General features: G+C 45.3%; 1 protein-coding gene across 1 annotated transcript; it reads right to left on the bottom strand.

Annotated features, from left to right (window-relative positions):
• Positions 1 to 14,232: 14,232 nt before the first annotated feature.
• Positions 14,233 to 15,057, bottom strand: LOC120445495 (E3 ubiquitin-protein ligase RNF125). The gene is made up of 2 exons (XM_039625942.1): positions 14,594 to 15,057; positions 14,233 to 14,433 (listed from the first exon to the last, which is right to left on the bottom strand). The coding sequence occupies exons 1-2, from the start codon at positions 14,870 to 14,872 to the stop codon at positions 14,350 to 14,352; spliced, it is 363 nt and encodes a 120-aa protein (XP_039481876.1). The 5' UTR covers positions 14,873 to 15,057; the 3' UTR covers positions 14,233 to 14,349.
• Positions 15,058 to 20,544: the final 5,487 nt, after the last annotated feature.

Here is a 20,544-nt window from a genome sequence, read left to right as displayed (position 1 = left end):
GGGTGGGGGTGGTAGTGGTGTTCGGTAGTATCTGAAGCACGCTATAAGTTCCCATTGTCTTGAGTGCGCATTGAATATGCGAGTATGTGCGGATGCTGGGGCCCAAATGGCAAAAGCCAAGTCCCGATCCCTGAACCATGGCCACCATTTCGTGAAGAAGTGTCCGTGTGTGAGTGAGTGTGTGTGTGTGTGTGAGTACCGGAACATTCAGCTGTTCGTTGCACCACCGAAAACACCCAACCGAATGCCACTTTCAACTAATTTGTCAACCTCAAGGCAAATGAGCATAGCACCATTACGAATTCTACCGCCGCCAGGTGGCGCTTTGCTGGCAAACTTCCGTTAATTAACGTTAATTTACTTGAAACTCGCCCCAACATCCGCCAGCGGAAATGTTGGAAAAACCTGGTGGGGCGGGGGCTGGGGATTTGTGCTGTGTATGTGGCAAGCTCAAGTACTTGAGGCGATTTGTTCGCCTAATGGAAAGAAGAACAAACATCCAGGAGCTGGCAAATCACCGGGAATTAAACAATGCTGCTGCACAGATACACTTTGCTATGTGTGGAAGTGGTTCATATAAGATACAAATTAAAAATTATTTTCCACTTATATTATGCATGCATTAAGCTAGAAAACTCGATGGAACTCAAATAAAGTACATTGTATTATTTGAAGTATATTTAAGAATCTTTTTCAACTGCATAATTTAATTTCAGTGCACAATGAGCAGGCCAATAATGTTAAATTGTGGGCGTGTGGGTGTGGCCTGCGAAGCTGGCAAGTCATCATCGAGTACGTGCCACACTCGCCATTCGCCAGCAGCCATTCGAATGCATCGAGGACATTTTGATGGCTGCAACGAGGCAGCAGCATCCTTTTCTCTTTGCGGAGATTAAAAAATTATCCCGCACAAAAAGATGACAAAAAAAAAAGTTGTCGGTGGGGCAGCGGAACTATTTGAGGCAACTTCGGCGACGCCTGGCGACTGGCGACGGGCTGTTCAGTATGCGCAGTGTGTGCACGATGGAAATATGATTGAAGCCAAGGCGAAAAGAAGCAACAAAGGCATCCTGGCACAGGACGTGCTCCAACTGCCGCTGACCGTGGCAGGATTATGCAAAGGCACGTCAGGAGTTGTTTGATCTCCGCCGGGGGAATCGACGGATGGCATAAGAAAAGGTACAAGTACAAGTAGCCGACGGGGGAAATGGAAAATCTGGCGAGCTGGAGAGCTGGCAAACAAATACAAGGTCCTGCGGCCATTTATTGATGCGGTGCACTCTGCACAACGTATCCTGATCCTGCGCCCCCTTCTACAGCTTTTCTCATCTCTCCCACGTGAGTTGAGCAAAATATTTTAGTTACAACTTTTCCATCCACCCAGCATCAAGCAGCCAGCAGCCACCCGCAGGGCCATAAAAATTCTATAAAATATCGAAAGTTTTCGCCCAATGTTTTTACTCCGTGAGTGTAACTGGTCGTGCAGCTTACATTTTTGCAGGAAAAGTTATGAAAATTCATAATATGCCAATATACACACACACACACACACACACCGTGCATATGGCGTCCAACTTTGTGGTCTTTTAAAAGATTGTCTGCATTTGCGGCTGTTATTGTTGTTGTTGGTCCGGCTCCCACCCATATTGCCCAAACCCCTTGGAAATAGAAGCCCATGGCGAACCGAGGCAAACATTCTCTGAGCTGTTAACAAAGTGAAACCGCACAGTTTTGTTTTGAAAAGTTTTTCATTTCCCCCCCTCCCACTTTTCCCATCTGCATCATAATTTTTTAAGCGATAACGGTATTTAGTTTTGGCCAAGCATCGGCTTTTAGGGGTTTTTCTGGTTTCCAAGGCTTTTGTGGCTCTTGTTTTTTGCTTCGGATTTGTAACAAATAGGGGGGATAATGCAAACTATGATTATTCATGGCCTGTGGCGTAAGCCCCGAGATTATGTGGCAAAATAAGAAACTACAGCAACGTTCCATTAAAACCATTTATTGATATGGCCTTCCGGCTAATTGGGTTAAAGTTTTGTAGTTAAAATATGGCTAACTGCATTAGGAACATGTTCTTTCACCGTTGCTGTTTAAGTAAAGAACAAGTCTTTTCAATTTCCGATTTTTAGGCAAAACAATGTAGTGTTAATGTGTATTAAATATCTGAAAGCTTTGTGTTTAGTATCTTGTTCTACAGATTAGATAATGGTGGTAATTTCAGCTATTACAGTCAAAGTGTTTCCCTCTTTAAGTTCCTCTTCCTCGATGTTTCAAGCACTTCAAGTTTACTTGTGCCTCCAAATACCTCCACCTATACAGTAACTATATTCCCCGAAAAGCCAGAAGTTAATTTAGTTGATGCGTGAACATATTTGGCTGCTTTGCTGGTTTTGTGCCTTCGTGTTTTTGGCGGTCTGGCGTAACGAGCTGCTAAATCGATTGTGACTAATTCGCGGCAGGCGAGGACGAGGCAAGGACTCGTCCAAGGACCTGCTAATAAACCAACGCACAAGTCACAAGTCGGGGGCTGGCATTATTATTAATATATTAAAGACAATTCAATTGGAAAATTGGCAGACGAAACGCAGCATTGCTCGTATGAAGTAATTGAAATAAACGAGCTGCGCGAGATGGAAATGCCATACATTCAGATACAGATACAAATACAGATACTGATACAAGTACAGATACAGATACAGATACGGAACGGTACTCTCTGTTCTAGAGTTGAATGTTTAATAAACGATTTCCGTCCGCCAGAACAGAAGCATTTCAAATGCAGGCAGCCCCGAATACGAATGTATCCGCATATCTATCTATCTGAGTCTCGGCCTGAATATAAGTATGAGTATGGTGTGCATACTCGTATATTTCTCTATCTGCATCTGCATCTGTATCTGCGTTTGCCGAGATTAGAGCAGTGTTCGTGCCTGCCAACAATTGGCAGAGCAAACTAAAATCAGTGCGTGGAGTATCTGTATCCGAATCTGTTCCATCTGTGTATCTCTATCTGCCACAATGAGCTCACTTTGTGTGTGTTCTGTGTTCTGAGTTCTGCGTTCTGTGTTCTGCGTTCTGTGTTCTCAGTGCTCCATTCTCGTTTCTGTGTGTTTTGCGCTCGAGTGTGCGGGTGCATGTCAGACATTTCATTATCGAAATGTGTGCGAGCCCCTCGACGAAAATGATAATGAGGGCTTATCGGGCAGCTCCGGAACGGAAGTGACCCGCTCTTCCATTGAAATCAGTGCCAGAGTCAACCAGGGGGCGGCAATAAAATGAGTGGCATTTAAATGAATCTCTTTAAATAAATAAAAATCCATCAACAAGTGGCGGCTAGCTCATTTTGCGCTTTACCAAGATAATTATAATTAAACCCCCTGCCTGCATACTAAACTGGATTCACTCATCCCACCCACGGCTGTGCAATCAAATAGTCATAAATAAGTAATGATGTGCCTGGATTCCTCTCGTATCCTTGTATCTTTGACTATCCGAGTATCTATGTATGTATGTACATTGCATGCGAGCAGGCACACAAACACACACTCACTCAAAGGCTGTGTAAGTGCAAAAGGCATTTATTTCTGGACCCAAATGATGGCACGACCAGGCGTGGCTTCAAATTGTAATGATGCCACGCCCCCACGTCCCCACGCCCGACTCGCACCGAGAAGTTCCTTTCGCCAGCGGAGAGCAAATAAATTGCTATAAAATTTTACCCAAAAGTCGCATGCGAAACCCCACAGCAGTCGTGTGTGTGTGTGTTGGAAGGGGGTGTGTTTAGGGTGGTGGGTAGCTGGTGGGCGGTGGGTGGGGGCGTTGCCTTGCAGCCTAGTGCCAGTTTCAATGGCATAACCAGACCGAAAAGCAGAGTCTCAGCACTGAGAAATGAGCCTGGGAGTTGGGCCACTGTCGTCATGTCAAGCAACTCAATTCAATTTGGTTTCTCACGCGTTTGTTTGCCCGCCTCGAGCTTCGCTCCTTCGGTATGTATGTGTGTGTGTGTGCATGTGTGTGCGTGTGTGTGAGATTGTGTGTGTTTATTTTTATTTAATTCATTTCATTTCACTTCTTTTCTTTCCCATTCGGTTTTGCTTTTCATCTGCCAAGCGACCGACATTGTTGTTTGTGCCGAATGCCATATGCCGTCTTATTTTTTGGCCTGATTATGCTAATATTGATGGCAAATAAATAACAATCTGCGAGAGTGGAAAACTTTTGCAGCGTATAATTTATTGAAACTTGACTGCCTTTTGTCGTGGGAGCTCATAAATTTCACGTTTTCAAAAATATGAAAAGGCAGGCGCATAAAAAAGCGAAAGTGAAACAGATTATGGCTGTCATAGATGGTAATTTATGGGGCCATGGCTTCAACTGCCACACAGCCACACAGCCATGCAGCCATTTAGCCATTTAATTGATTTAGCACAGGTCCAGGAGAAGCGTAGCTCCCCCGAGATCGGCTGAGATGGCATTACCAGCAATTTCCTCGGGGAACTCATTTATCTGGCTCACTCACGCAACATATTTTCCACTGCCAGCTTAAAATTATGCTACACACACGCACACTCCACACTCCACTCACTCGACTCTCGACACTCGCAACTCGCAACTCGCAACTTGCAACTCGACGCCCGGATGATTTAAACACGCTTACTTACATGCCAGACGGAACATTTGCAGCTCGATGAGGGGGTTTTTCCAATTTCCGCTTAGCTGCTTCCGGTGTTTTTGGCCTCCGGCGACTTTAAGTGGTCGCCACCGCAGCTGTCATCATCGCTCAACTTAAAGCCTGGCCGCCGGCTGTTGCTCACTGGGATATTGATTGGGAGCTTGGCAGCTTGGCAGCTTGGCAGCTTGGGAGCTTGGACTTGGCGACTGAGATGGGCCAACCTCTGGCCAACTGGCCCTTTTCCTTTTCCTAATCCACCGTTTCTGCCGCCCAGGCAACCTGACACGAGCGAGTTCTGCAGCGAAATGAATCCGTGGGATGCTGCTGCTGCTGCGTATCCACCAGATGCACGATTCCGACGAGGTCTCCGCTTCGTGAGCCGAATGTACTCCGTATCTTTTTGGGACAAAAGCTGGGAGAGCGCAGTGCGCAGGGCGAGAGTGGAAAGTTCGGCGGGGAAATGTAAACAAAAAACGCTCGGCAAGCGCTCGGCTTTTTGGGATGCTGCATTTAATTAGCCACCGCTTGCATATCGGAGCTTTGCAAGAGAGCGAAATCCGGGTAAGAGAGCACCGGAAGAGAGGCCTGCTGATGAGGCTACTGACCTTTGTCTTGGCCAGAGGCGTGGAATCGGGGGCCTCCAGGGTTACATATACTCAAAAATATATATATATGTACATAGTAGATATAGTGTGGGCTTAGCACCTCGAGCACTAAACGCTCTCGAGTGTTTTCTAAATACGTTGAATTTACACAATTTTCAAATTTCGCCGCCGCCGCGCCGTCGAGCGCTTTTAATTAAATTAATGCATTGCCTACATTGCGGCGCTCTTGGCCACTTAATTGTTGGCATTTTTCTTGCCCTGTTTTTCGGGGCAGCGGTGGCAGCGGGTGGACAAACAGCTGTGCCATGGAGCGCATAGATTACACAACAAACAAAAGCGGCTCAGAGACAAAAGCCACTGGCAGCTGGGGCGCACGTTGGAGTGGAGCAAGTGGAGCAAGTGGGCAAGTGGGCAAGTGGACAAGTGGGCAGGAGCCACTTGCTGCGAAATCTGAGCAGCTTTAATTCGAGATCCCCGGCATACGTCAAATGTTGAAATGCTGAATGAAAGCAAATTTGTTTTCCCTTCGTGGCAGCGAAATGAAGGAAAAGCCAGGAAAAACCCAGGAGCAGCGAAGGCATGACGAAAGAAAAGTCGACCCAAGTCAGCGGGGGCGCGTATTAATCAAAACGAGTCCGACTTGGACACCGGACTAATTGCAGGGCTCATATGTACGTCCACTGGCTGGGCAGCATATCTGGATGCCATTTAATTAAAGTGATTCATTCGCTGGCCATTTTTCTATATCTCAAGTCTGTCCTTTCCGTGGGCTTCTTTCATCCCCTACGCTCTTTGCCTTTTTTGTGACTCGCACTTTTATATATTTTTCATATATAAAATATTGGTTACCACTAATAGCAAAAACTTTTGTGGTATCAAATTAGTTCATAAAACCTAAGATATTTAATTTATTTTTTACCAAATGTGTCTAAATTGTGAAACGTGTCCAAAAGTATGCTATTGGACACGTGTTTTGATTTTCCGTTTCTCTGTAAATATTTTATAATTTCACTAGAGTGAGAATTAACCATGGCTGCAAACACTGGTACTTTTATTTGTGGCATTGCTTTCTAATCAGTCAATTACCTGACTAATTGCCGAGCTTGTTTTTCCAGCGCCCCCTTTTCCGACAGCCCGCTTTTCCGAGGGATTTGCTTGCATTGCCCACTGAACCAATTTGGATTTAAATACCGCCTGCAGCTTGTTTGCTTGCTCTTTCGCACTGCGACATGGCGTCTCGCTTGCTCTCGCTTGCTCTGCAACAACAATCAACACATGCCGTGTTAAATTATCTAGTTTTCAATCACGGTGTGGCAACGCTTGTTCATTTTCTTTTTCCTTGCCCTGCTCACTCGAATCCGTAACCCCCATCCATCCCCGCTGCCTTGTTTTTCCGCTTTCCCCATTTTCCGTTGGCCCAAAGCGAAGCCGAATGATTAATGACCGCTCTGCATTGTCGCTGTTTTCGTCCTTGCAGCGAAAACTGTCGATGGAATGTGTCACGAACAAAGTAAAACTAAAAGACCGCTCCAAGGAAACTCTGATGGAAATGAAATTTGATTTTGTGCCGGCGAAAAGGGCTAAGCTAAAAGCTGCAAGTTGATTGAGTAACCTGGGTAAGGGTAAGGATGAGGTAAGGGTTTGGATGGAAGGTGGAAAAGCCGAGGAAAAGTCCTCGACAACTTGCGAGAAAAAAGTGTCGATTGATAGCGATAGCGCTGATATGCAAGCCAATTTTTTGCTTCTCCTCTTTCCTGCGAAAAGCGCCGCAAAAGCCGTGGTGGAAAAACAAACGGAACAGCTGGCGATGCGGGTCGGAAAAGCGAGTGCTGATAATGACGATAACGCCAGATTCGTTGACAGCCCCTACGCCCCCAAGCCCCAAAGCCCCAAAACTTTGCCTGCCCCTCCACCAAACCGAAGAAAATACAAATAACAGGTTTGTATTTTGGCCAATTCGAAGGACTGGAGTGTGTGATGTGGCTTTCGGGTGGCTTTGCTGCTCTCCATGACAAATGAAAAATGTGTCGGGCATATTAAAAAGGATTTGGAGGGAAAACCAATCCCTAAATGGCGCTGGCCAACGCATTACTTAAATTAATTTCGCTTTAAGGACAAGCCCGACGAAAAACACCCAAACAAAAGGACTACAGCTCCGAAAACTCCGGCTAAAGTAAATATTTAAATGAGCACAAAAGGACAAAAGGCAGTGCTGGTACTGCAAAAGTAAAACAAATAAAACGCAAACACGTCGAACGCATTAAGCACGTGTAAATATTTGTGAAGAGCAGCAACTGCAGCAGCTACCCTGGAATTATGGAATTATGTGTGTCAAAAGCTGTGCAAACTCGAAATGAAAGGGGTGTCACTTTTATTTTAATTAGCCTATCATGGCGCAAAACTACCCAAAAAGGGGGTTTTATTCTATAGCTGCGCACGACAAGGATTAGTTTGTCTAGAAAACCTTTAACTGGTTGAGCAGTGTTAGAAACTCAAATGCTTAGTTGACTAAGCAATTTTAATTACAAGTTCACCGTGGGCCAGTAGTTATGAACAAGAATTCGACTGCATTAAATTCTCCATTACTTGGTCCTTTCCTTACCTGCAGCGCTTTGGTGGCACTACAAGTATGCTGCTTTTTTTTTTACTAGTATTTAAGGGCGTGTCTGCTGCTCTTTGACAATGACTAAAAAAATCTTAGCAGCTGCGGGAAAACATGGAGGAAAACCCTTTTGTGGCTGCCTCTAATTAAAAAAGTGCCAGCGGTGGAAAACGCTATCCGCGGCAGTCTTTGTCGCCGCCAATGAAGCAGCTGCAAAAAACACGAACTGCAAGCCGCAAGATGGCACAAAATTCGTGGCATACTTTCGAGCGCAGCGCATATTTTTCCCTGGCATAATTAATTAAAATTATTCGCCGGGCAATAATAAATTTCTGCCCCACCGACATGTGCTTGTGCTTGTGTGTGTGTTCGTGTATGCGTGTATGTGTCCAGAAGTGCAAAAGTTGGCTATAACTGAATTTCGTGTAGAGCATAACAGGCAGAACATAACTGACATCATTAGCAAACTTTAATAGACTTTTTTGCCAGCAAATCGGGGTGCAAAACCAGTGAAATGAAGCAAAACTAAATGTGACTTTGTGTTGCAGCGCATTTTCTTCGGTGTCTGCAAAAAATTTATTTAGTAAACAATTTAAACTTTGCACATTTGTTTCGAAATATGCAGTGGACTTGGCTTATGCAAAACTCTGCTCTGATCTGGCCAAGTGGCTTAGATTTTTTGGCCCAAACACACACACACACACACACACACACGCACAGGGAAGGGAGCTGCGCAAACATAATGACAAAGTTTTGCCACTGCCAGTTGCAAGGTGGCAAGAACTATGTGGGATTAGACAATTTGTATGCCGGGCTCCCTCCTGTTCTTCAGCCACCCACCGCTGGCAGAGCCCAAGCTTGTGGTTGCACAGAGCTCCCAACTCATGCCCACACCATCGCATTCCCATTCACCCACATCCACATCCACATCCACATCCAGTCCCAGAACCAGACCCAAGCCCAAACCCAGACCAGGACCAAAGCAACCGCCGTCCGCATTAAGCCACAACTGATGTTTACATTTTTAACTACGGCCAAAGAAAAGTTTGCCTTGCCAGCAGAAAACTCAACGTTGCCAGCAAAATCCCACCACCACCACCACCCACTTGCCACCCCCTTTCTGGGCCATTTGGGCATAAAATTTAATGCATATAATATTGGCTAATGATGTTTGCAGTTGCGGGGCTTAGGCGAGCATTAACTTGGCCAAGTCCAGAACACCTGCTGTCCCCTATCTTGCGTTTTTCACTGTTCGCCTTTGCCCATTTTCCCACTTCCCATTTCAGCGTTACTTTGTGGGCCTGTTTCTTATTTAAGTCAGTGAGGCAATTAAGTCTGCGGAGGAGTCGAAGTCTTGGCCATGTTAATTGAATCACAGTTTAAAGTTGGACTAGATAAATAAGGACAAAAGTAAACTGATAGATATTCATGGGGAAAGCAAAATAATAAGGAATTTAAAGCTTTAATAACAAACATCGCAAAATTTATGTAATTTATATCGGTTTAAGGAAAACGTAAAGGTATATTCAAGGTATGCTTATGAGACAAAATTATACATTTAGTACCTCAAATAAAAAATGAATATCTATTAGTTTCTAGAAACAGAAAATGAGTAAAGAAGTCAAGTGCAACTTTAAATATTATGATATAAAAATGTATTAATCATAACAAGAGTGTTTGCACCCTTGAGAGAAACTAATGAAATAGTATTTTTCATATATTTCGACTAAACTTTAATATCATCATAACAATAGATCCTTAAACTCACTTATATGATCTCGAGCAAAACTCCAGCATACCATAAAACTTTGTTGGCCAACATTAGCCATTGTTCCATGGCCAAACAATTTCAAACTCATTAAAAATTGATTGGCAACCCACACTCATACACTTACCCAAACACACACACACACACACACACAGCTACACACGTACACACCTACGTAAATCTAATTGGAGAGTTTATGGCCGGCAGTTTTGATGTCCTGCCCAGAGGGACAGAGAAAGGAAATCAGGGGAAGCGAGAAGGGGAGAGAAGGTGGGGCAGTTGACCAGGGAGCAATTCCGCTGCATGTTTGATGAATCCACGCTGACAACTCGCACACACATGTCAACATGCACAGGATGTGACCGGGGTGTGACATAATTAAACGCCAGAATCCTGGCTGCCAGCTAATGAGCAGGAGAAAGGGACGCCACATCCCGGGCGGGAGCGAGACAGATGCTGCTCATTTTTTGGAAGTAGGTTAATGTGAAATTATGACAGCGGGCTTGGGCTGCTCTGGGCATGCATTTCAAATGCTTTCATTAATACACAATGGGCTTCGTTCCCAGCAGCTCCACGAGGAGCATGGGGAGCAGGACTCACGGAGGAGCCTAATGACAGGAAATTGTGCGGTCAGTCGGGCAGATGGACAAACAAGAACCACAGCAACAAATCATTATGGCCACAAAATCATCATCGCTTCGACCATTGGCCACTGGTTTTGCAAATTCAATTGCCTGACAGCAAGCACATCGCTTTGCAGCTGCATCTGCATCTGCATCTGTAACTGCATTTGCATAATTGGCAGCCAAAAAACTTCGAACCTCGAGTGGCAAGGAGCAGAAGCAATTAAGAGTCAAGCCAGACAATTGCATCATTCGTCTTCCGCAGCCATTTGTCCGTTTCACGCGCAGGATATGGGAACCTGGTAGCAGGACACAGGTCACAGGTCACAGGACTAGGGACACTGGACATCGAGCATGGTCGGGCCCTGGACAGTCGCAAACACATTTAGTAAATTAAAAGGGAATTTATTGCACACTAAATGCAGCCATTGCCGTGTGCATCCTGCCATCCATAGCATCCCTGCCGGTCCCAACCAGCCTGGCAGGACCTGCCAAATGCCCTCGAGTGCGAGTGTTTGCTTGTCCGCTTAGCTCGGTTTGCTTAATCTTTGACAACCAGCCAGAGGTCGTTGCCTCGGTTTCAGTTTCTGCCACGCCGGCAATCAGAGCAAACAATGCACGGCTCGGCACCAGGGATTCCGGATTCCGGGATTCTGCAAGTTGCATGGTGCATGGTGCATGGGGCATGGGGCATGGTGTACGTTGAACAGAGAACGGAGAACGGTGTATGGTGAATGGTGAATGTTGAACGGTGGACACCGAACGGAGCCAGCCAGGACATGCGGATATGCTGAGGTAGCAACAACAATCAGGAGCGTGTGCATGCAGCTGGCAAAAACAAATGCAGCAGCTGGGTTCAAAGGACGTCCCGCTCACAGGTCGACTAATTAATTATATCATTAGGGTCGCCGGCGGCAGTAAAAGGGCAGAAATCATTATACACAAGTGCGCAGCAAAGTTAGCGTAATGAAGATTAAGAATCTTAGTTTAGGATCCATAACATTAGCAAAGTCACTGCCATCCATGTGCTCTTTACTCCGATTGCAATTACTCGGGATGGGAAATCAACATAATGGTAAGCACATATCATTGGGTTTTTATATTGGATTTACATTTTATGGCTCTTTTTCTATAGTGTTCTATAGTAAACAGTCTTGTAAATTACATACAATTAAATGGCATACGAAGCTTTGTAATACGAGTTGTTTTACATTCAGAATTATACCAGTTTTCCAGAAAATGTGTAGGGAAAATGTGAATGAGCAATAGCCCAGCAAAAACATAAACCCACAACTCACACCGCTAACCAAAGGAAATCCAGTGCGACAACTGAGCTCCTAGGATTTATACGATACCCAATTTGACTGAACAAAAGCGGGCGAGCCAAAAAACAATAATAAAAACCGAGCTAATTTGGCACAATTTAAGCATGTGTGCAGTCGCTAAACTTGGGGGTTATTCCTTATCCAACGGAGTGCCATAAAAAGCCGAGGCAGCCCAGAAGTGCACTCGCCGGCAAAATAAATTGGTAATTGCATGCGGCAAGGCAAGGCGAGCATTTAATGAAACGAAACAGGACATGCAAATGGCAATCCCAGATCCCCATTCCATTCCACTCCACCCTCGGCGACATAATGAATAGGATTTTGGGTTTCTGCGGCGAGAGGAACTGCCGGGAAAACATCGGGACATGAGCTCCTTTTGCCGGGCCAACACTGCAATTTGCACCACAGCCAAAAAGGATATGCAAAGCGATACGAGGATGCAGCACGGAGCCTGCAGCTTGGAGCAGGAGCAGTTGCCTTATGGCAACAGATGTTGCATCTTTGTTGAAAAGCAGCCAATTTGGAGCGCACCGAAGCCGCAGATAGACATGGCAGAGTGACAAAAATTTAATATGAAAACCCGGGTCCGGGAAACAGACTCAGCGAAAGACTCAAACAAAAAAAAGAATAAATAACACGAGTGAAAAAGGAAAATACAACGAAAATCGCCGGGCGAGAGCGAAATAAACGGCAAAATAATCGGCGCACAATGCATTGGCAATGAGCCAGCGACTGGGCTGGGCTGGGCTGGGCTGGGAAAGTGGGCGGAAAAGCGGTTGGAAAAGCGGTTGGGAAAGCGGTTGGAAAAGCCCCCGCTGTCTGTGTTTGCTATCGATGAAATTGTGGTCGCGACACGGACGGGCGATGGCGATAAAGCCGCTTGCCAGGAGGACGACCAGCCATGAAATGGGCGTTACAAATGTGGACAGGACAGGTGGTATTTTGCAGCGGGGACTGTAGGTCACGGCAGGACATGTAAAAATTAATTAAGCCCGCCCGCGTCCACGATACTAATTGAGAATATAAAGCGAAATTGCCCGCCCATTCGGCACGAGTTGAAATTCAATTTTGCATTGGCTCCGCTGAACCAGTTTCTGGATGCCAAACCCTATCGATTGGCTTTGTCTCCTCAAATGTCCACACAAAACTTTCAATTACAGCCTAGTGTCAAAGATCAACAAACAAACAGCCGATGCGATGCGATGCGATGCGATGCGATGGCTATGGAACGGAGGTCCTTTGGTGGAAAACCGATGCCTGGGGCAAACATTTCAATTTGCCTGCCAGCTGACAAAAGCCAAACAACGCCGTGGAAAAAAGAGGCAAAAAATCGAGTGTGGATTGGCCCACAAATCGGACAAAAAGCGCAAAAAAAAAACACTGCCAGCAAAACTGAAGAGCTGCATCAGCCTTTTCATATCCTGTGCGAACGGATGTGACAGTGATCACCAAATGCCGAATGGAACTCGATGCCCAAAGCCCAACAGACCAACTTCGACGGCGGGGATTAGGCCAGTTTCCAGTTGCATCTCTCCAAGCGAGACTATCCATGCCCGCGGCGGAATATTAGTTTACAGCGCTTTATTTAGACATGGCCGAAATTCCGGAGCGTTTTTCACGGCAGCAGCAGCTGCTGGCTGGCAATCAAATGGGCTAAAAACCTTATCGAACGGCGCTCGCCGTATTTGTTTACCCCTGCATGGTGGCATGTGTGAGCTATTATGGCCAAGTGAACAAACTGTGGCCCAAACATGGCCAAAATCCAAAACAGTGAATGCCAAAATCCCAGCGGTTGCAGGATAAACCCCATTTTACCCTAGATTTAGGCATTCAATGGAAAAGAATGGCCAGTGACAAGCATTTTATTTATTGCCGGGACCAATCAAAATATGATTCTAATTATTTAATAATATAAGTGAATAAACAGATAAAACACAATAAACAGATTAAAGCATGGTAGACATTTTAAAATTATTTCAGAAACTTATAAACTTGAATTTTAATCAGAAACCCTACTTCAAAATACCTAAAATGCCATGTCACACAAGGATATTTCAACTCAAATAATTCCATTTGAGTACAGATCAAATGCAGATCCAAGTGACAACTGCAGACCACATGGGGTATAAACTGATCCATGTGTTGGCCAATCAACATTTAATATTCACATTTTCCAATATTTACTTGTTGGTCATTTTAAAGTGCAACAATATTTGTATAATATACAACTTTTTTACGTGCTGCATTTTGATTTACAGCTTCAAAATAAACACAAATAAGGGCCCACAAAATATTGGTATTCGTGGATATTGGGATACATTGGTATTGGTAATTGGTATATGGCAAAGGGCTGATTCAGCATAGATTTATTTTCCTTTCGATGCAATATGCATGCGTGGCAGTAGTTTTTGTGCGAGCAGCCAAATCAGTTTATTGGCGCATAAAATTGAATTAAAACGTGGTTAAAATAGGGGCAAGGCGACCACAGGGCGTATGAGCAATCCTGATACCAGCAACTTAGCCTGCCATTGAAGCAGCTTGGCTAAGAAGACGCTTATCTATCTTGCTGGCTAAAAACTCATTAAGGTGGTCAAAGGACAAAGGACAAAGGACGAGCCAGAACAAAGCACATTCCACTGGCATTTTGTGGCATTTGCGTTTAATTAAAATCCACGGACAAGTTTGCATACATCTCTGTTAGTACAATTACAAATATACATTGGCTTACGTAAACCAGTTTAGCAGTTGAGCAGTTCACCAGTAGAGCAACAGCAAATAAAAAGGGCCCAAACTGAGCAGCATCAGCGGTAGCATCATAAAACCAAAAAGACGCCAGTCCTGGAGGAGATCATGGGATTAGGATTGGATTGGTACTTTCATGGCATTAGGCAGCCTTCTTAGTGCCACTGCAGATATGTTTTACGTATTTTTCAATAATATTTCAATGTTTCCCATTAGTTCCTAGCTAGTGTTTAAACGTTGCTCCTGGAGCACTTACGTCGTGCAACCGCCTGGGCACCTGGTCGTCCATGTCCAGGCGGCGCCGGCAGATGGGGCAGCGCTTGGCCACCCAGTTGCGGGCTTCCCTGTACAGTGATAAGCAGCTTTTGCAGAACGCGTGGTTGCAGTGCAGCTTCTCCGGAATCTGTATGCGATCCAGGCAAAAGGCACACAAATCCGGCTCCCCATCCTGACCCGCACTGAACGACGGTGGAGCATCGCCGCCCTCACTCTGCGCTCTGCAGCAGTTCGTCGAATCGAGGCCCTGCTGTACCATATGCCCGTTCGATTCTGTATGTCAAGTGCCGTGTATGTGAAGTCTTTGTATGTATACGTTGCGGTCGTGTAATAGTGTCGTCGTGTCAATTTATCTATGTGACTTCAGTTGGCTGGATATTTTGTGGAACTAAAAATTTAGATAACGCCCCCACCCCCCTCCCCCGTATCGGAAAAGGGATTGACAGGTGGGGAAAAGCGGACGCCGCCACGATTAAAGTTTAATTAAAATGAACGACGATAAATCTGACCGGAAAACACCTTGAGCTTCTTCACCGGCCAATAAAATTTAATTATATCAACGCCGAGCGGCAGGCATCGAATGCAATTAGTAGTCGACTTGTACAACTCAATTAGAAGCGAGTCTGGGCGGGATGAGATGGAATGGGATGCGATGGTATGGGAACTGAGCTGAAGTGGAAGCCATGTGTCGCGTGGCTCGGCTCATCCTTTTGGCTGATTTTTCCGGAGGACAACGCTTTGCACTTTGGGGCAAACGACCGCAGACGCAGACGACAAAAATCGAACTTTGCAACTACTTGCAAGGAGCGAGGAGCGAAATGACAAGACGCCGTCGATTACTCCAACAGGGTTTTTAATTAAGCCCGGCACTAAAAGTCACATCAGTCGAGGACAAGAAACCCATCTCTCGCCGGGCGAAGGACCAAGCAGCCAGGACGAAGGATGAGGGGACAAAGGACGAAGGACGAAGGAGGACGTCCAACAAGCAGCTGACAAATTGAATCACTTGCGTCAGTTGCTCTGCAATTTAACAGTCGGTAACAAGCACATATTATTAACGCCGGCCAATTAGGTGGCCATATAAACCAACTAGCCGGCATTTGCATCCTCAACTTGATTAAAAAGTTGCCAGTTCCAGTTGGCAGTCGCCATTGAAGCCAACTTGATTGTTTATTGTTCGGTGGGGAAAAGTTTTGCTTTGCAAATTGTTAAATTCTCAACTCGAATTAATTTGCCAGAGTTTCTTTAATTATGTTTATAGATGCCCGAGCAATTGTTAAGACACATCTACACACCAGCCATACCCCCAACTTGCCAACTTTCCCCATTTCCTGCTGCTCCTGCTGCTCCACTTCTGCGAGCAGGTACTCAAATCCATACAGGCGCTCGGAAAATTCGGAAAAGGCGGAAAAAGGCGGTGAAGGCGGAAAAGTCGGAAAAGACGCCCAAAGACAAACGGCATCAATCTGGAAAACTTAGCAATGGGGCGGGCTCTGAACTTTATCTTTGGATTCGTTTTGTTATTATTTGCCTAAAGAATTAAAAGGAAATCAAGGCAAATGTTGATGGAAGAAGCGTACAAGATTTCAAAGGAGGAGAACTTTTAAAATAAATACTACACGAAGAATGCGAAGAAAATTTGTCAACTACTTTGTCAATGAGAATTCGGCAATAAGAGATCCAAAAGTATTGATAAGACGAAATTTGTGGTGTTTTGAATAGATTTTGGGTTTCTAATATAGCCAACACATGAAAATTAATGGCAACTGAGATTAAAACAGAAACTTAAATGGGGAAAAGCCAAAGCCACTTAAACAAGAAGCCCAACAAGTCTAAAGGGTAGTGATAAAGTAAAATAACCATTAAAACCACCTAAACTCTGAGCAATTCTCGCACAGTCATTCCTAAAACGCCAACTTAATTAGAGCTGAGTAGAAATCTGACAAGTCTCTGTACTGATTTAATACTTGCAAAACTACTAGCTTTTTTGTTTCCCCCATTTCGGGGTAACTCCTTTGGGCAATAGTATCCCCGAGTTTCCGCTAGATGACGCTGCAGTCGCTACAGTCGCTGCCTTTGCTACTTTCGCTAATGAGCTTTGTTACCGGAAACGCGGACCGACAGCAAAACACAGCAGAGCTGAGCTCATTTATGGTAAGCTTTTTGTGCATTTAGACCGCAAAACAAGGACACCGACCGACAAACAACTGTATCTGTGTCTTAATGGGTTAACGTGACACCGAATGAATCATGGAGTCGAGCTGGGGCCCAACTGGCATTAGTGGGTTAATGTTTTAGCAGCGGAACGAGATGGGGAACGGGAACGGGAAGGGAAACGGAACGGAAACAGAAACGGAAACGGAAACGGATGTTGCCTGTCCAGATTTCCGCCTCGAGGCGATTTCCCTGGCAATAGTCTCTAATTTAATGAGGGCCTGCTTATTTTGCAATTAGCCAAAGTTGTGCACCTTGTGCACCTCGCCTGCGATTGCATGGAACGAAATGTAGCTGCGACTAATTAGCTGAAAAGTCTAGTAAATTGAAGTGAATTATGAAAATTGCATTTGCAGGTGTTGCAAATGAAACGGCGTCTCAGTGCGAAGGATGCGGAGATCTTATGCCGGCATTGAGTGGCCTTATTTTGGCATATAATGGCTGCCGAGCAGGAGCTGCAGCAGTAGCAGTTGTGAAAGCCCCAGACAATGGGCACAAAAGGCCATTTACTCGCTTTTGGGCGTGTACCGAGGCCTTCACCCACTTCATGTTACACGGCACCACACCGCCACACCACCACCGTTGCATTGCAGCTCACTTCACCTGGCCACCACCACCACCATTATCCGTACATACAGGTGAATGCAGTGCATCCGCCCGAACGCCGCCCACCTGTCTTTTTGTGCGCCCCTCAAGAAGGAGCGGTAATTCAGCTAAAATGCACTCAGGCCGGCTTTGTTAACCCGGCTCACAGTTGCTGTTGTGGCGGCTGGGAAGGTCCTTGCTGCTGCTGCTACTGCTGCCGCTGCTGCTGCTGCTGCGGCATAATTGGAAAGTAGGTTGCGCATTTAGTTGCATTGTCTGCGGCATCACATGGCTCTGCCCATATCCACATCCACCATGTCCTCCATATCCATAGCCGTATCTTTATCACACGCCCGTACCCATTTCCAAATTCCCATGCAAGGCGACCCAGTTACCATAAATCAAGTGGCCGATGGCGAGCAATTTGTCGGTCGATTTGCAACATTAACAGCCCAGGCCTGCTCATAAATTAAGTTAATATTTTTGCATCTTGGCCCTGAGAGCGGGTAGCCAAGTGGAAAGCCTGTGATATCAACGACTCGTTCGACAATTCAATTGAAAAACTGGCAAATACATTGCCGATGGCCCGAACTAAAAGATTGTTGACAGCTCGTTACAGCAACTGCAGCAGCAACAACAACAGACTTTTGGGCAATGAAAACTATGCAAATGACATGCAATGGCTGGGAAAACTTTGAAAAGCTAGCACAGACCGGGAAAACTGCAGGGAATGGCGGGGAGGAGTTGAAAAGTCGGAGGAAAGGCCTTAGGATAACTGAGGACCGAGAGATGGAAGTATACGCTATATACGAGTACACATCTATATGTATGTATGTATATGTTTATCTAGTTTTTGGGCGAATTGCATTATGCAAAGTTGAGCGATTTGGGATTGCTTTAATAGATAAGCAATATGCCGGGCCTGGTTGGCTTGTTTTTGGTGAGCATATATGTAAATGGGGATTTATGTATCCATACGTACATACATATATCTGTGCGATAAACGGCACAAATTAGAGTGCCGGAGGGAAAAGCGGAGACAGCAAATCATCGGTGGCAGATTGCTCAGAGGGAAACCGGAAAATTGCTCGAAAATGCCTTTAATGCCTTTATACAGGATATATTTCTCGGCTCTATCCTGTGATAGTGGGACTTAATTGTGAAGCAAAATAAAACAACTTAAGCTTGCTGAGATGAGCAATTTGATGCCGCGAAATCTTGCAAGCCAGACACGATTTTGTACAAATTCATCATATTCTTTATATTATTCATATTTAAGTTCCTCTACCGCCGTCCGTTTGAGGGTTCTTCCACGCCCACTACAAACTTTAATCATAAAACAAGAAGAAACCACGAAACAGTTCCCAACACTTTCAGCAACTTGAGGACGGGGACAGAACAGGACAGGACTTCTCTGGACATTCTGAGCTGAGCTCCACCAACGCCACCAGCACCGACACCACTCAGCGCTGCATTAATTCCTACCTTTTATAATGCAAAAATGGAAGAAATAAGGTGCACTTACGCCGCCCAAAAACCCATCTCAGCCCCACCTAGTCCTGTTCCTTGGAAAGCGGAGCAAAGGAAGCATAAAGCAAAGCGAATTCCAAGCATGCCATGGAGATGGCGACTACGTCGAGGACTTGCACTCAACAAGGACGACCATGACGACAACGACAACGACGACGACGAGGACGTCAAGAGCAGTCCAAAATATTAAAAAAAAGGACCCGCTCACACAGTGAAAATGGTTCGCAGCTAGCGCTTTTTGTTCGGGGGAAAAACAAAGGCCCATCGCCGGACTTTGGTTGTTGAAAATCCGTTGCTTAAACTAAAGTTGCTCCCCCTAATTGTGAAAATGAGCCGGCGTCACCAGATCACTCCGCCTCGCCTACAGTTGCCTACGAAATTGAGTGCCTGGTAACGTACTTATTGCAGCTACTGTACACGCTCCCAGTAAAATCAACAAGCAACAACAATTGCCATTGCCAGTGCACTTCAGTAGCGAGCACTAAGTTCACTTTATTATTGCAAACTCGGCGAAGTCACTTCCTTTGGCTTTTTCACTTTACCACACATTTTTATTTTGACTTTTAGTTTGCCCGTCTTCTGTTTGCTGCTCCAGCATTTTCCCCAATCATTTTCCCCAAGCATTTTCCAAAGCATTTTCCCAAGCACATATTTTTTCCAACAGCACAGGTGTGCGAAATGGAAAATGGCTTAAAACGCATAGTAAATTATCTGCTAATGAGATCGGAATTCGCATCTGTGAATGCAAAAGCAATTTTCCCAGCATAAATACGGCACTGGAAAAGCTTCTAAGCTGAAGTACTTGGCCAAGGATAAGACGAGATGCTGTCAAAAATTCAATATGTCAGTCGAGTGTATTTGCAATCATAACACACGCAGTCGAGAAATGCAATTTCCCCAGGACCCTTGAAGCCAAAGGACTTGCATGCACACACTTGCATGCTAAAATTAGTTCAATCTCCAGTGAAGAGTTTTGATATTTATGCCTTTGCACATGGATATCGATATGTCATGGCTCTTGATTGGGAGAATTAGAGATATAACTGACACAGAATAAGCCTGGATGCATTTTCGCATTCGAGCATTGCAATTTAATAGATAAATACTGTGAAATCTCTGGAGAAGAGTTTTTCATTACTAGTAGAAGTGTGATTGCCTAATTAAGATGAAATCTAAGGAAAATCATCCAAATTTAATAGCTAAATCTCAATGGAATAATGTGCTGCATCAGCAAACTCGTTGCTTCGTTCGCTGCGAAAGCGTGTGCATATGCACATTACGTATACGCCAGGGCGGCCACAGAAACTCCCGCTGTGTGTGCGGTTTTGTTTGACTGCCACCAGGTGGCACCTGCCCCACTACCCCACAACCCACTATCCAGAATCCAGTATCCACCAGCCACTCCCTCTTGCAGCACCCCCAAGTTAATATGTCCTGCACTTGGCTGCATAACTCACGGCAGCCGTGTGTAATTGCTGGCCAGGAGTGCGTGCTCGACGTGCCAGGACTTCTCGTGCTCGAACCACACAGGGATGGCCAGCCCGTTTGGAAAATCCTAGCAAAGCCACTGCAAATATGCCAAGTTTACCTTGGTCAGCAAGT

The sequence above is a fragment of the Drosophila santomea genome, chromosome 2R, assembly GCF_016746245.2.
Source record: "Drosophila santomea strain STO CAGO 1482 chromosome 2R, Prin_Dsan_1.1, whole genome shotgun sequence".
Taxonomy (NCBI): domain Eukaryota; kingdom Metazoa; phylum Arthropoda; class Insecta; order Diptera; family Drosophilidae; genus Drosophila; species Drosophila santomea.
This window is presented reverse-complemented; position numbering and strand designations above follow the sequence as displayed.